The 16,579-nt window shown below is 48.4% G+C and overlaps 1 protein-coding gene across 3 annotated transcripts in view; it reads right to left on the reverse strand.

Annotated features, from left to right (window-relative positions):
• The window catches only part of PSME4 (proteasome activator subunit 4), a 3,386,216-nt gene that overhangs the window by 3,010,268 nt on the left and 359,369 nt on the right, over window positions 1-16,579 (reverse strand). For 2 of the 3 annotated variants that reach the window (XM_069608231.1, XM_069608230.1), the window contains exon 4: window positions 1,322-1,381. The exons of the other annotated variant lie outside the window; for it this stretch is intronic. In XM_069608231.1, coding sequence (XP_069464332.1) covers window positions 1,322-1,381 — 60 coding nt within the window. The remainder of the gene's footprint in view (window positions 1-1,321; window positions 1,382-16,579) is intronic. 3 annotated transcript variants of the gene reach the window in all.

Raw genomic sequence — 16,579 nt, forward strand, 5'->3', positions numbered from 1 at the left:
AGAAAAGTCATTTTTACTCTTACAATCACATTTGCTCTCAAAGTTTATAAATAGGGAGTAAAATACTACCACCTCAAAATCTTATCTGGAGCACTGTCCATACTGCTTCACATAACTATTCCAGAACTTTCACTTGGGTTTAAGTGTCTTCAGGATACCCACTAGGGTGCGTCCCTCCCTTCTCTTGAGAACTCAGGGAGTCGCTCAATGAGCCCTGCAAGGCACTTTGTTCCATTTCCACCCAAGGAGTGTCCTTATGGCACATTTTGCATTTAACTGCAGCCTCGGCAACTTCATAATACTGGTTCACATCTGGTCTAGCGAGGCATTATAAATGCCCACTGAACACATGAAATGACTGGAAAACAAATCAACGTTATGCTGTCTACCATTAGATGGCATGTCAGAGATTTTCATTTGGTCAAATTTGCTGGCCTAAGGATTTCGCAATGAATGTAAACATAAGCTATAGGGCCAGCTTGGTCTCGTGCCTCAGTGGAGATCGGTAGTTTCTGTAAAAGAGAGACTGATGGGAGTAAAGTTCCTTAAATTCATTTTGTAATATTATTGCCAAAATGTAATTTGTCCAGCATGGCCTTCAAGATGGACAAGTTTACACAGTTGAAAGCCCATATGGCATGAAGATAAGACAGCAAATCAATGTTTCATTCGTACCGATATCAAAAGGCAATATGTTAAAAGTTTCTTCTTAAGGATGAAGCTAGTTTAATCCAGGATTGATCAAATTTGGGATTACCGATAAATATCATAATTTCAATATACATTTTTACATTCCAATCTTAAAGAGTTAGTGGAATTTCCAATCTACAAAGGGGTCTTATTTCATTTTTAGTAGAGTTGATTAAGCAATGCCTGCACCAGCAGTAAATGACTAAAAGATCTTGATTTCCTGAAAGGTCATAAGTTCCTCTTTCATGTTTAAACTGGCAAAAATAAAACCATGCTTTGAGACAAGTAAAGATGACAACATTTAATGCGGAAGCTGCTGTAGCCTACTCTTTATCGCAAACTTTTCTGATTTAACTCTAGTGCATTACATTAAGTGCAAAATATACGGATGTCATAGAAGAGAAAACAATCCATAATTAGACTTATTAAAAAAATAGTGCAGCATTCTCAAAGATAAACACTTGTTAACCTTGCACTATTTTATCAGTTAAAGATATAACAAAGCCATACAAAACGTAGGCTGGGTCAAAATAAAAGTGACCCAAGACTAGGATTACCATTTGGACAAATCATGCACAAACAGTGGCCAAAGTAAAAAAAAAATAAAAAAATAATATAAAGTTTTCCTTACCACCTGTGTAACATAGTAAGCATAACGCATCTAGTGGAAGACAAGCCTTGTCGGCATGAACTACATGTGAAACAAAACAACAAAAGGTATAAAAACAAAATCGTGGCTAAAATAGTAGCACAATGTGCCCCATCACCTTGTGAGAACATGTTGCATTGCATATTAACATAAGTTTTGTGGCAAAAACAGGTGTGAAGGCCAGAATACAATTATTCCTTTTACCAGCAAAAGAACAATGAAGTAGAAGCCGCCATTTATAGTAGCCAGAACTGTGGAAAAGTATTACATTTTACAGAATATGAAGGATTTAACCAGGATTTTTCCCCTGCCATCGAAGGTTTAAGAGTTAAAATTTGACAACGTTATTTACATTTTTAAGATTTACAAGGAAAAGAGCTATTTAATCCCTACTAGTAAAGAAGAGCAACTTGAAAAAGCACAACATTGAAAAGGGTTATTACATTAAGCAGTTCTCTTCTACGTATTTCCAACAAGTTGCACATTGAATGTATTCAACATGCTGTAATGTAAATTATCTTATTTACAGTTTTTTGTCTTAAAGATATCAAAGCTAAACACAAGGAATTACACATTCTTTTGTCAAACAGTTGAAGTGGAGGACAATCTGTAAGAAAATACATATAAACTAATCATACACATTGATTCAGTGTGTGGCCTGAATTAACTATGCTGTGTTGTTTCCAGCTAGATAAGGCACAATTTTCAGAGAGACGGCCACTGTTTCAACTATATTATATAAAAGAACAATCATAATTATAAGTCATGACCGAATACAATAGGCTATGAGAGACTGCCACAGCCTTCTCTACACTCCACTTAACATGTGGGGTACCGCCACTTATGCTCGAATATATCAAACAGATAGAAAGCAGATCTCATTATGGCTCCATTTTCAGTTGGCCACAGACTTTTTTTCCGAAGTTATTGCCCAACGCCAAAATTACTTTGAAAAAAGACAGATTTTAAAAAACATTTTTGGGTGTTCCCCCTCAATCCTCCCCCTTTTCTTTTACTCCTACCCCAACCATCTCCCCACCCATTTTACCCCTCAGCCCCCATATATTTCTTTGTTTCTTTCGTTGGAAAGGCTACCAAAAAATTGTCGGCAAATGAACGAGCTGCCCTCATTACAATATAGAGCAAAAAACATTAAGCAAATTAATTAACCTGATAGTGCTTTATTTGACTACAAAGCCATCTCCTAAGGGTAATGAGGCAACACATTGGTGGGGAGGTCCATTTGTTTATTCATTTACAGGAAGTCTCTGAATGGTGAAACCACGTCTTCCTTGTTGTGAATAGATGGATGTATGGCTCAAATTTAATTAGCTATGTAATAGCTGATATTTATTCAGTTTTGTTGCCTTTTGTGGTTGAAGGATACAAATTCTGGAAGGAGTGAACATGGATGTGACCTTCACTGGCTTCCCCAGGTGGTTGCTTTGTTTGGCTTGTTTCATAACAGGCTTTATGTTACTGGGGTTGGTACGCATGCTGAGAAGCTGTACTATGGGAGGCATGTTGGTGGGATCCAAAAATCAGTTATCTGCAGGGTTACATTGCTTTGAATAAGTGAGTCATTTCACACTAGAATGGTTAGATTGGTTCTACTCCTAACCTGATTGTCCAGTGACGCTGGAATGTTGAAGGCTGTAGGATTTGTGAAAGTTGCAGAATAACCCAGCAAACTAGGCATGAAGTTAGTGCTGCTCCAAAAGCCAGACTTAAAAATGTCTTGTAAATGCAATGCTTGGATGAATGTGGAAAGTTTCTTGGGAAAGTTGCGCCGAAATAACTTGGATCCAAGAGTAAGTAAAAAAGATAACGTTCACATATTTAGCTTCTGCACATCATCCAAATCGAATAATGAAACTGAAGCCTCTCATGAGATGTTGCCATCAGCAATCTGTCTCCCAGTAGCAATGCTGTCCAAAGAACAGTTGAGACTTTTAATCACCTACCCAATGTATGTATGTTGAAGGCTTATTAATACAACCTATCATTGCAAAGTCGTTGGGCTCATCTTCATTTGCAGCAATATATATGCATATGGTATGTAAAGGTGAGAGAAGTGGCAGGGGTGGTGTGCACAGCAGGGGTGGAAAGGGAGGTATGGGGAGGGGGATAGTGTATTGTAAGTAAGAAGCAAAGGTGAAATGCCACAACCAAACAGTCCATTGTAAAAATTGTGGAAATGCAATAACCAAATCCGGTCATGCCTTCATAATATTTTGCTGCTTCTTCAGCAGATAATTGATTTTTCTGATTGATTGCCTTTCTGATGATTTTTTATAGTGACTTTGTATTCTTATATACAATGGACTCGTTTTTTATATGCATATTATTGATTTTTTTTCAAGCACTTGATAGCCCGGATCATTGTAGAATGAAATGATTTCTCCAATACCGTATTTTGTGGTCTGTCTCAAAGAATAGGACATCCAATAAACAAATTAATGTTTACACTGCCAAGTCAATCACCTTCTGAAGGTTAGAGCCATCAAGAAACCAGAAGGAATCAATATGATGATCCTTCGACGTTCTCAGACCTTCAAATGAGATTCCCCAACCACCCAATATCTTGGCATGTTTCTGAGAGCATCCTTGCATTCTATAAACTCTCTGCTCCAGGGGCATACAACCAATACCACCTAATTTCCAAGTGCCAACCTCAGGCTAATTTGGCAATCCCATCTCACTGCTATGTCTCTTTTGGCTATCACAAGTGCTTTGGCCACAAACCAGTGAAGTCGATCCCCCTCAAACGCCACAGAGCCAATTTGGGATACAGGACTGCCTACAGCCCTGTTCAGCATGGTATGGATCGTCTCCCAATTATCACTCAACCTGGGGGTATGACTACACTGTGTCTAAAAGGGTACCTTCCCTAAACAGACTGCGCAAACACTCTCTACGCTTCCCCTGTTTTTTTAACTAGATTTGATGTTATTTTTTATTGGCTAAATACATTTTGGCAACTAATCAAGAGAGTGAGAATCATCACTGGTATCATCATACTCATCCCAGTGGGAAGGTTGATAATCAAAATAGTGAGAATCACCATTGGGTTTATTATATTTGTCCCAGTGGGTTTATTATATTTTTTTATATTATGATGATCCTTCGACGTTCTCAGACCTTCAAATGAGATTCCCCAACCACCCAATTATATCATATTATATTTGTCTCCTTCTTGGTTATTGACCAAGAAGGAGAGAAAGCCAATAACCGAGAGAGTGAAAACCAATAATGGGGTTCGCATTGTTACCTTAGAGCGAAAGTGAATGACCAAAAGAGTGATAGTCAACGAGAGAACAAGTTGCTTACCAACTGGTAACGTTCTTTCGACTGGATGTTCCTCCAACGCATAGCACATCTTTGACATGTAATGTCGACAGCTGTGCACTTTGGAAACTTTCGGCAGAGGGCGTCCTGCGTCGATGGCGTCTGGTCCATGTCCCTCAAAGGCCTCCATCGAGGGCGACGTCACAGGATGTTATAAATAGGACGCATGACGCCCGAAGCCTCAGTTTAAGTTTTTCCCCCCAGAACGTGTGGCACCAGTCTCATGCATGCTGGACTGCACTTAGCCTTGCGGAAACGGAAGCTGCAATCACATAGGAAATTCTCCAGAGTGGCAGGCTGGGAGGGAGATGTGGAATGCGTTGGAGGAACATCCATTCGAAAGAACGTTACCAGTTGGTAACTAACTTGTTCTTCGAATGGATTGTGTCCTCCAACGCATGCCCCATCTTTTTTTCCCCACTTAAATTTTATTGAACATTTTCCAAAAAAGATGCATAACAATAAATCATTGAAAACTTCAACAAAGAACAGCAGGTGGAACCACTCCCCCCCCACCCTGTCCCACCCCCCGCTCATACACAACCAAACCCAAAAGGGTGATGGAGACTCAGCTACCAGTCAAATAGGGACCAAACAAACAAGCAAGACTGACAATGTGGGCTCAACCCATAAACCACTGTTGGAAGGCTTATATTTAGCATAGGTCACTCGCTATCCAAAGATCTTAAGAGTCTCATCAATTCACAGTCCTCAGGAAGTAGAACTACCACCCAATCTTGAAGGAATGTCTTCATGGTATCATGGGTTAGAGCAGAAAGCTTCTCAAATGTAAGTATCGCCCAAAGCTTGGCAAGCCAGTCTGATTTCGAGGGAACCAAGCCGCTTTTCCACCTTTGAGCCAGGGCAAGTCTCCCTGCACGCAACATGGCTTGGACGCAATGCCAAAGAGAAGTTTGAGGGGAAGCAGCGGCAAGTGGGCACCCGAAATCTCTTTAATCCAACTCCGAAGATCGGACCAAAATACCTGTATAGCAGGGCATTCCCACCAAGATGGAACCAATAACCGCGCTGGCTACAATTTCCCGGGCAAAGAGGGGACACCCCCGGGTACATTTTAGACAGTCTCTCTGGCCTGAGGTGCCATGCGTGGAGTATCATAAAGTTGTGTTCCATAGCTGATGTGTACAATGAGCCAGAGAAAAGGAATATAAAGATAGCAGACCACATGGATTCCTCCACCTCTCCCCCTACCCTTCCCTCCCACTGCTTCTTGAAGCTCTGTCTACTCTCAACATCCGCCGTGATTAAGGAGTTCTAGAATTTAGAGAGGGCCCCTCTCCTTGACTTGGATTCCACTATCACTTTTTCAAGAGGCGTAATGGGGCAGGCCAGATCATCAACCCAATGGCTGTCAGTCAGGATCCCCTTCACTTGGATATAAATCGAAAATCGACATCGGTGAATCCCCCATGGCTTCCACTAAGCTATCAGTCAATAAACGCACCCTGCCAAAAGAGTTGAACCGCAGATTTTTTTTATGCCCAACTAGATCGGGGGACCCCACAACCAATACAAGGGGGAGGGCCAGGAAGAAAGATGTGTTTCCCCCACCGACTCTCCATAATGTCCATAACACTGACAAGGTGGGATGAGTTTTCATCCCGTTAGGGAAGAACGTACTAGGGGCCCATAAGAAATCCCTCACTTTTATGGGGTGGGCATGGATGTCTTCCATATATGACCAGTATGTTCTCAAGTCGTCCCTCGAATGCTACAACATTACTCTAAACTGAGCTGCTTTGCGGTAGCGCCAGAAATCGGGTAGGCCAAATCCCCTTAAGACCTCGGATGTGTCAGGATCTCGTGTTTGATCCTTGGTTTCTTCCCATTCCAAATGAACCGCAGGACCCTTGAATGAAGGGATTTGAAAAATGAGTCTGGGATAGTGATCGGGAGAGAGGAGAAAAGGGAGAGAAGCAGAGGCAATACGTTCATTTTAATTGACACCATGCGACCAAACCACGAGAGATTCGCAAATCCGAATCTATCCTAGCAAGGATGGGGGGATAATTCGCTTCAAAGAGGAGGGTCAGATCTCTCGGGAGGAGAACCCCCAAGTAAGGGGTGGCATCCTGCTCGATTCCAATACCCCCCCAAGAATTCCTTCCCTGCAACCTCTGTATCAACCCTACCCATAGGCATCAAACAAGATTTCGCTAGGTTGATTTTCAGCCCAGAAAAAGCACCAAAAGAGTGGATCAGGTCTAGGAGGTTTGGGAGCGAAGGTTGAAGATTGGTTATATATGCCAGCACGTCAACAACAAACAGCGAACCCCCGTGATCCTCTGATGGTGTCTTATTGCTATGGCGAGGGGCTCCATAGCAAGGGCATAGAGAAGGGGCGAGATCAGACAGTCCTGCCAAGTCCCCCTGGAGAGGGAGAAAGGAGCCGAAGTTATCCCATTTACCGCCACTCTGGCTGTCGGGCCGTTGTACAGAGTTGCAATCCACCTACAAAATCTGACCCCTAACCCCATCTTCTGCAAGACCTTACTAATATAAGCCCACTCAACACGGTCAAAGGCCTTTTCTGAGTCTAATGACAGGAGGTAGGCCTCTTCTCCTGTAAGGACTACTTCATGTATAAAGGTCCGAAGTCTTCCTGCTATTTCCCCCCTGCCTCCCTGAGATGAAGCCCACCTGATTGCCATGCACCAACGACAGGAGGTGCTGGGCCAGCCTATTCGCCAGCAGTTTGGCCAGAACCTTCACGTCCGTGTTAAGCAGGGAGATAGGGCGTTAAGACTGGCAATTTCTCTGGTCTTTTCCTCCCTTGGGGATGACTATAATACATGCTGAAAGCATTGATTGCGGGAGACAGCCTGAGTCCAGAACAGCATTGAAGAGCTTAGACAGAAACGGGGGCAGGGCGGAGGGAAAAGATTTTTTTTTTAAAACAGTGAACCTGTCGTCCCCTGGGGTAGTGCCTGCTTTCATCGAGCTAATAGTATCAATCACTTCCTGGGGCGTAATGAGCCTCTTCAGAGGATCTGATTTCTTGGGGGGAGTGGGATGGGGGGTGATTTAGGTGGGGAACTGGCTAGTAAACTGTCTATATCTGCTCCATCCTCGCAATATTCTGTCCTCTACAAACGCTCATAATATAAATCGGAATTGCTCCGCTATCCCAGGGTCGCCCTTGCAGCTCGCCCCATCCAAAGGGCCAGCGAGTCCACACTCCTACTATTGCTAAGCTCCCGTAGTCTCCAGGCTAACATTTTATCAGCTTTCTCCCCTTTCTCCATATACTTTTGCTTAAGGAAGGACAGTTTCCTCTCAGTTTGCCCAACAAGGAGAGCATCGAGTTTCACCTTAAGTTGCTGGAGCTCAGCCCACTTGCCCGGAAACATCTGAGACTTTAATTTGCCCCCTGGTTGAATGGTCTCAATTTTATCTCTAAGGATTCTCTCCTCCCTACCCCTCTCCCGATTTCTCGCTGCCCCCAGCCCTAGGAGGACACCCATGATAGTGGCCTTAAATGCCTCCCAGACCCCCGCCACTCACACCTGCCCATCGTCGTTGCTTTCAAAGAACTCTTTTATGGACACTAGGATGGATTGGGCCAGCTCATTGTCCTTCAACAGGAGATCATTACAAGTCCACCTCCCAGGCCCTATAGCTCTGAGGGGGATCCCCAATTGAACCTTAACCAGGTCATGGACAGGCCAAGGGGTCATCTCCACCTTCACTTTGGATATCATTTCATAGAGCCCTCTGTCAAATAAAATATAATCAATTCTATAGAACGACGAATGGGTTCCAGAAAAAAAAAAAAGTATATAAGGGGTCCTGGCACTCCCGGGGCCGAGTGAGAATCCCTGAGCCCCAGCTCTTCATTAGTGCTCTGGAACAATGCTGCTAAGCGCCTCTGTACCTGAGAATCCATGCCGGTCCGATCAGACTTCCTGTCACGAACCAGGTCGAGGAATATATTAAAATCCCCTCCCACCACGAGAGCACCCTCAGTAAAGGCAATGATTTTAAGCTTTACCTCCGACCAAAAGCGATCATGGGCTTCATTAGGAGCGTATATAGAGACTAGGGTCACCTTGGAACCTCCAATTTCCCCCTTGACCATTATATAACGACCCTCTGGATCCCTGCATTGGGTTTTGGGGGTAAAATGCGCTTTCGGGGAGACCACTACTGCCACCTCTCTTTTCTTAGCTTGGTATGACGCATGAAAAACCTTTTGTATTGAGTTAGCCTTAAGCGACGGCTCACCACCCTTCACCCAGTGAGTTTCTTGAAGAAAGAGAAAATTCAGCTTCAACCTATTAAACTCCTTCACAACTAGGGACCTCTTATAAGGAGAGTTGAGACCACGCACATTCAGAGAGCCCAGCGTCAGCGAGTGACTAAATTCAGCCATCGGTTGCGCAAAGTCCAAGCTCTGAACCACTAGAAGCCCAAGCTCCCTTGAGATATCCCTCCTGACTGGTTCCCCCACGGTCTTCCGTAACATGTATCACACCCCAAAGAACAGAGACTCCAAACGGTTGGTGCACGCAAACATACCCTTTACCCAAAAGAAGACATCCCTTCCTCCCCCTGCCCCCCTCTTTCCTGAGCGCCTAGATTACCTGCGACAGAGCTAGCCGCACGACCAGGCCACCATAGGCCCCCTCCATCAGGGCAGCCAATAACAAGTGAAACCACAGCATTCTGAGCCCCCCCGGACATAGGAACTAACGTCAACTGCTTCCTCCACCCCCCTCCCTTAAGTAAGACCCACAACATGGATAAACAATACCTCCGCCATGGAGGTCCGCCTACCAGAGAACGCGCCCCCCCCTGCCCCAAGCCACTTAGAGGGAGCCCCCTGATCTGCATCCCGCCTCAGCAGTCACCAGGGCCAAAATAACAAAAAAACAGGATGATCAGACAGTGATAGGCCAAGAGCATTGCCACCACAAGACTTTGCACAAACCAAAGTACCTAGAATCCCCAGAGCTTATGTTAAACAGAGATTATCCCGCTATTCAGGACTGGGCTGGAATGGGCCCACCCTGCTAAGTAGATCGAGTCACAGCCAGGGCCTCATCAGACATTGGGAGATCTCGGAGACACAGGGGCGACCCTTCTGAATTTCCTATGACCCCCGCACCTTGCGCCTCAACATGGAAACATTAGATTTACGAGGGTCCAACACTGCACTCTCCTTTGCTGCCTCGGCAGGACCCGATCCCAGGTCACCCAAGAGTTCCCGAGACACTGTGTATATCGTCCTCCGTAACCAAGGCATACTTGTACACCTCCATCTCAAAAGAAAGCAAAAAAGGGTGCCCCCCACCTGTACTGCACCCCCTTGGATTGCAGCATCTACGTCAGGGGGGGAGGAGGGGCGTAGAGCTGGCGCCTTGCCAGGATGAGGGCAGACAGGTCCTGGTAAATCGTGATCTGCGTGTTCTCCCAGCTGATCCGGCCTCTTTTTCGGGTTAAGTCTAAGATTTTACTTTTCTCAGAGAAGTAGTGGAACTTCACCAAGACCTCGCGGATACACCAGCCCTGTGGGCCCTGTCAATAGTAGACTCGTTGGTATTGGCCCCATCAAAAAGTGAGTTAATGACCGCATTGACAGCTTTAATTATGTCGGACTGGGTCTCGCCCTCCCGCTCCGGAAAAGACCAGGAAACGCAAGTTACACCGGCGTTCCCTACTTTCTAGCGCAAATCAAACTGGGTCTCCAGCAGATCGATGGATGTCGAATTCGCTTCCAGAGCTTGAACCCGGTCATCTATAGCAATAACCTTTATTCATGGTATCTAATCTAAGCGCAATGTCCGCTCTAAAGCCCTGGATTTCTTGAAGCAGGGCTGCCATGCTTTTAGCGATAGAATTGGCGTCTGTTGGCTCTGGCTGCAAGAATGGCTCCATGGCTAGGGACGTGGGAGGGGGAGCTGAACCACGACGGAACCTCTGGAGAGAGCCAGCCCAGTTCATGGGGGCTCCAACAGCACTGGGACTAGAGGAAGGGACCTGCAGGACTGAGCCTGGAAAGTAATAGGTTGGTGGCTCTGACTAGTGTAGTGGGGATAGGGGCCGAGGAGCACAGCTAGGCCAGAGGCGAACAAAGGACCAGAGAGGCAAGGGAAGAGACACCTCTAGGAGCCCCCACTGCAAGCGAATTGTGTTCCCAGTAGATTCCTTACCTCCGAGCCCACTGACCGGAAAAGGACGTCGGGCCCAGCTCTGCCGCGGACAAGGCTGACACAGGGTGGAATAAGCTTGCTGCCACAGTTAGAGAGGCAAAAAGTCAGTGCAGGCGGAAGGAGGACAAAGACAAAAAGTCAGTGCAGGCGGAAAGAGGACAAAGACTCAGGCTCCGTGGACAAAGGACCAGTTCCTGCAGATGAGCCAGGAATGCAGGGAGTGAATCCAGTATACTGGGCAAGGAGACCTTGACTTCGCCACAACACGGTCACCAACACTATCTCTAATGCAACTCAGGCAGGCTCCCCCACCGCGGCAGCCGCTGGATTCCCGGACCCCAGACCCCCACCACCCCGCAGCTAACAGGGGAGGGGAAGGCTGGGGAAGACTCTCCAGGCGAGGGGGGTGGGGGGAACAGGACTGTCACACCACCAACTCTCCAAGCAATGGGGGCCAGCCGCCCCACAGCGCAGCGGCACTCATTGGGCAGACAGCGGCCCCCTCCCACCCCCCCACAAGTCAATGCTCCAAGGCACCACCACCCGGGTTCTCCCCTCCTGGGGGGGGTGTAGCCAACGCAGTAGCAGCTCAGCCCCACAGGGAGAAACAGCAGACTTCCTCCGATGCATCAGCAGCGACCCCAAGGATCCAGTCACCATGGAGGAGCATCAGTGTTGTAGAGCCAGGTTCCGCAGGGCCACGCACGGCCCCTGGAGTTCCGCACGAGGAGGCCCAGGAAGGCGAAGTCGCGATGGTCCGCAGCGCCTTCACAGCAAGGCAGCAACCGCCTCCAGCGACTCACCAGGCGAAGCAGTGGGGGCACTGATGGTGGGCCATGGTATTCAGCAGGTTGGCTCCACCAAGTCCACGGCCCCCAGCCGCTCATTCCGGGGCTAGGACCCGAGCAGCAAAGCGCGGGAGCTACGCCTCCCACCTGCCTTTTCGGACCTCCGGGAATGCAGGATGAAGAGAATGGTTCGCCAAGGCCAAACACGTCCCCCGGTGGTCCAAGCCCAGGCGGCCCAGGAAGGAGAAGCTGAGAGGGCCCGCAGCGCAATATTCTCGCCAAGCTGACACTCACCTCCAGGTGCTCACCAGGTGCTGTGGAGGGGCGCTAACAGCTTCCCAGGCTGGGCTGCCACACTCAACCAACTGGCCCCACCGTAGCCGCGTCCCCCAGCCGCTCGTCCTGGAGCTGGGATCTGGGCAGCAAAGCGCGGGAGCTCTGCCTCCTGTTTGCCAGCTCAGAATTCAGGTAATACGGGGTGTAGAAGCTCCGGGACTTCGTCCCTCCTCTGCTCCGTAGTGTTACAAAGTTCCGGGAGGAGGGGGGGGGGGGTCAGAAACTCAGTTCTGGGGATCTGGGGTGGGTGCGCTCATTCCCCATAAAATGGGCCATGTGGAGGGGCTAGGGTGAGATGCTTCAGAACATCGACGCCCCCTCGTGGCTCCCCGCATGCCACATCTTTGACAGACTACCAAAGCAGTACCAGGAAATTGAGGAGGGAAAAGAATTTAGAGTACCCAATTAGATTGCGGAATAAAGAAACGTCTTCCCAAAGGCCATATCCTGGCCATGGCTTGTATCCACGGAATAATACAAAAGGTGTGGAGTGAAGCACATGTAGCTGCATCACAAATGTTCCTAATAGGAACCCCCCCCGCTTTAGGGCTGTGGAAGTAGCCATGCCCCTAGTGGAATGAGCTTGCAACCCTTCAGGAGGGTCCATACCCGCCAATCAGTAGCACTCCGTAATGGTGAGGATAATCCACCTGGACAAGGTTTGTTTGGAAACAGCCTGGCCCAAACGGTGTCCAGCATATCCTACAAAGAGTTGATCGTCCACTCTGACCCTGGACATCCTAGAAATGTAGAAGCTCAGAGCTCGCCTAGGATCCAACCGATGGAGTCGCTCCTCTTCCTTACCAGGATAAGGAGGAGGATAGAAAGATGGAAGAACCACCTTTTGACTCAAATGATATTTCGAGACAACCTTAGGTAGAAAAGAAGGACGTAATCGCAGTACAACCCTGTCCTTGTGAAACACAGTAAAGGGTAGCTTAGATGAAAGTGCCTGCAATTCACTCACTCTGTGAACGGAAGTAACCGCAACCAAGAACACAGTCTTGAAGGACAGTAATCTCAAAAGGACAAGAGTGCAAAAGTTCAAACGGAGCACACATGAGAAATTTCAAAACCAAATCCAAATCCCAAACCGGCACCTGGGAAAGGGGACGGCAGGAATACATTAGTCAGTCCTTTAAGAAACTGAGAAGTCAACGGAATCTTAAAGTAAGAACATTCTTCAGACGAGCGCTTAAAGATAGACAGCGCCGCCAGGTAACCTTAAATGGTACCCCATTTGAAGGCCCCTGTGGGCCAAAGAAAGCAAGAAAGACAAAACCATAGGAATGGAGCACTGAAAATGATCAACATTGTGATCTCTGCACCAGGCACAGAATTTAGGCCAACGGTACAGGGATTATGTCGCAGGCCGCCTGGCCGAAAGCAACACCTCCATCACGTCATCCGGGAGGTCCACAATCCTCATAGCTCAACCTTTCAGATACCAAGCATGAAGGTTGAGAGGCTTGACCTCTGGATGGAGAACCTCGAAATGTCCTGCTGGATGGCCCAGAACCAGAGCTGTATTTCCTCTCTGCACAACTGAAGTGACCCTACCCCGCCCCCTTTTTGTTGAAGTAATGCATGGCCACTGTTGTCCGTTATGATCAGGACACTTCTCCCGCACAGAGGGCAGAAATGCCTTCAGGGCTAGCCTGATGGCCCTGAGCTCTAACAAATTGATGTGGAGTCTGGACTCCGACGGAGACAAACGACCGCTGGTGGTCAAGTCGTTGACATGAGCGCCCCATCCTGTGAGGGAAGCATCCGTCACTACCGTCACCTCTGGCCACGGTTGCCAAAACTCCCACCCCCCCCCCCCCACATCAGGTTCCCTTCGTTGGCCCACCACAGAAGATCCTGGGAGACCGAGAGCGGAATCTGAACGGGATCCGACATCTTGCCGGAGAACTGACCACTGCATCTTGAGAGCCCACTGTAGGGATCTCATCCACAGCCAGGCCTCTGGCACAAGAAAAAATGCAGGATGCCATGAGACCTTAAGAATTTGAAAGCCGGGAGACTCTGGGCATGTTGAAACTTGTCCACCACCTGCACAATGTGCTGAGCCCTCACCTTGGGAGGCAAGCACTTCCCAAAGGACGTGTCTAATACAGCCCAGATGTACTGGAGCTGTTGGGAAGGTGTCAGATGCGAATTCTTGAAATTCAGGGAGAAGCCCAGCCTGTGGAGGGTGCGGCAGGTGACATCGAGATGATCCAACGCAAGCTCAAGATAGCGTGCCCGGATCAACCAGTCGTCCAGGTAGGGGTAGATGTGAACCCCCCACCCCCACCTCGCCTGAGGTACGCTGCCACCACCAACATGAGCTTGGTGAAGACCCTCGGGAGCAGGTCAATCCGAACAGCAGGACCTGAAACTGAAAGTGCAAGCCGCCAGCCCCAAACCTCGGGTACTTTCTGTGCGCGGGCTGGATCGGCACATGAAAGTAAGCATCCTTGAGGTCCAGAGACACCAACCAATCCTGAAGATGAAGGGCCTGGAGGACTTGAGAAAGAGACCACCTTGAACCTGTCCTTCCTGAGATGTTTGTTCAACCAACGCAAGTCCATGATGGGTCTCAATCCCGTCTTTCTTTGGGATTCAATAATAAGGATAATACCATCCCTTGTTCCTCTCCGCTACAGGCACCAATTCTACAGCGCCTTTCTCCAACAGGCTCAAAATGTCCTGCACAAGGAGCGGATCCGGAAGCTTCATAGAGTTTCCCCGGTGGATTGTTGTGAGGCAGCTGAAGGAAGGGAAGGCAGTAGATGTGGGCTATGGTATCCAGAACCCACGCATCTGAAGTAATGGCTTGCCATTCTTTGAGATGCTGAGACAGTCTGCCCCCAACCGGCGAACCATGGGACATGGCCTCAGTACTGTTTGGAAGCGGCTGCGGCAGTGTTTGAAGGCAAAGAGGCAGCTGACTGCACGGCTTTGGCACCACGATTTCCCAAACCACCACGGGTACTTTTTCGCTGGCCCCTTCGACTGGCGGCCCCTCTCGTTCTACCAAAGGAGGAGTAGAAACAAAGGGAACCTCCCCTTCACTAATGTCCCCTAGGACGAAAAGGTGGAGGTTGGCGGACAAGCTGCAGCGTAGACCGGCATCACACGGCCTGCCTGACCGTGACATTATCTTCCGCCTGACCCTCCCATGCCGGGCGCGACGCGGCGCCACAGCGAGGCTGAGCCTCGATCTGGGCCTTACTTCGTTTCCAGTATCCGCCAGCAGGCGGATGCGCCGGCGGCCGATACGAAGGCCGTATAAAGGCCCTGTTTTGCGCCCAGGACCCCTTCTGCAAGACGATCCTCGAGGGTAGCGGGCAGGAGCCCCTCCATCCTGCAGCTGCGGACAAGCTGCAGCGTAGACCGGCATCACACGGCCTGCCTGACCGTGACATTATCTTCCGCCTGACCCTCCCATGCCGGGCGCGACGCGGCGCCACAGCGAGGCTGAGCCTCGATCTGGGCCTTACTTCGTTTCCAGTATCCGCCGGCAGGCGGATGCGCCGGCGGCCGATACGAAGGCCGTATAAAGGCCCTGTTTTGCGCCTGTTTGGCGACGGAAGGCGAGGAAGCGCCCTTCTCTTTACCCCTGATCACTAAAATTAGCCCGGAGGGAGCCTCTTCCACGGTGGGCCCTATCACGGTAAGCCTTGGGACCCTACTTTGCACCACCAATAAGGAAACAAAAAACTCTGACATTGTGATCCAGTATCTAAGCTCCTCCTAAAGACATAAAGCTACTCTGTATCACTCCTTGCGTTGCTGCGAGCTGTGCTCATATAATTCTGTCCACTATCTTGCAGCCCAATAGGTAGCTATAATATCCTATCCATCATTGCCAGCGATATGGTCACCTGCTCTTACCTTGCTGCCTACACTGTGCCTTTGCCATTTGAAATGCATTCATTATAGCCCTGCGTACCTGCGACTTGCACCTTAGTCATTGCAGCCTATGGAGACTATACTGACCCATGCCCTCTCTGATTTTGTGTAACTGATGTCTCCACTACCCACTGGGCCCTTGCTACCTGAATCCTAGCCACTGTGGATATACTTTTCTCTGTCCAGTATGCCCAATTGAAATAGCCTATCCAGCTCTCCATGCTTATTTGAAATTTAGCGTCCTCATTGTGTAGACCTTCATAGAACTGCTACAGACTCCGTAGCTCTGAACAATGTGCTCTTCACCACCCACTGCATAAACATGGTCCTCTATTAATACACCTTTTGACCCACTCGAAACCCTCCTGGTCTCCTGCCAATTGTATGGTCGCTTAGAGACCACTGTGATATTGTATTGCGCCCTATGGTCGCTTAGAGATCGCTGTGTTATTGTGTTGCGCCCTTTGGTCGCTTAGAGATCACTGCAATATTGTGTTGTGTCCTATGGTCGCTTAGAGATCACTGCAATATTGTGTTGTGTCCTATGGTCGCTTAGAGATCGCTGTGTTATTGTGTTGCGCCCTATGGTCGCTTAGAGATCGCTGTGTTATTGTGTTGCGCCCTTTGGTTGCTTAGAGATCGCTGTGTTATTGTGTTGCGCCCTTTGGTCGCTTAGAGATCGCTGTGTTATTGTG

This window comes from Ambystoma mexicanum, chromosome 4q, assembly GCF_040938575.1.
Source record: "Ambystoma mexicanum isolate Mex_15411 chromosome 4q, UKY_AmexF1_1, whole genome shotgun sequence".
Classification (NCBI taxonomy): Eukaryota; Metazoa; Chordata; class Amphibia; order Caudata; family Ambystomatidae; genus Ambystoma; species Ambystoma mexicanum.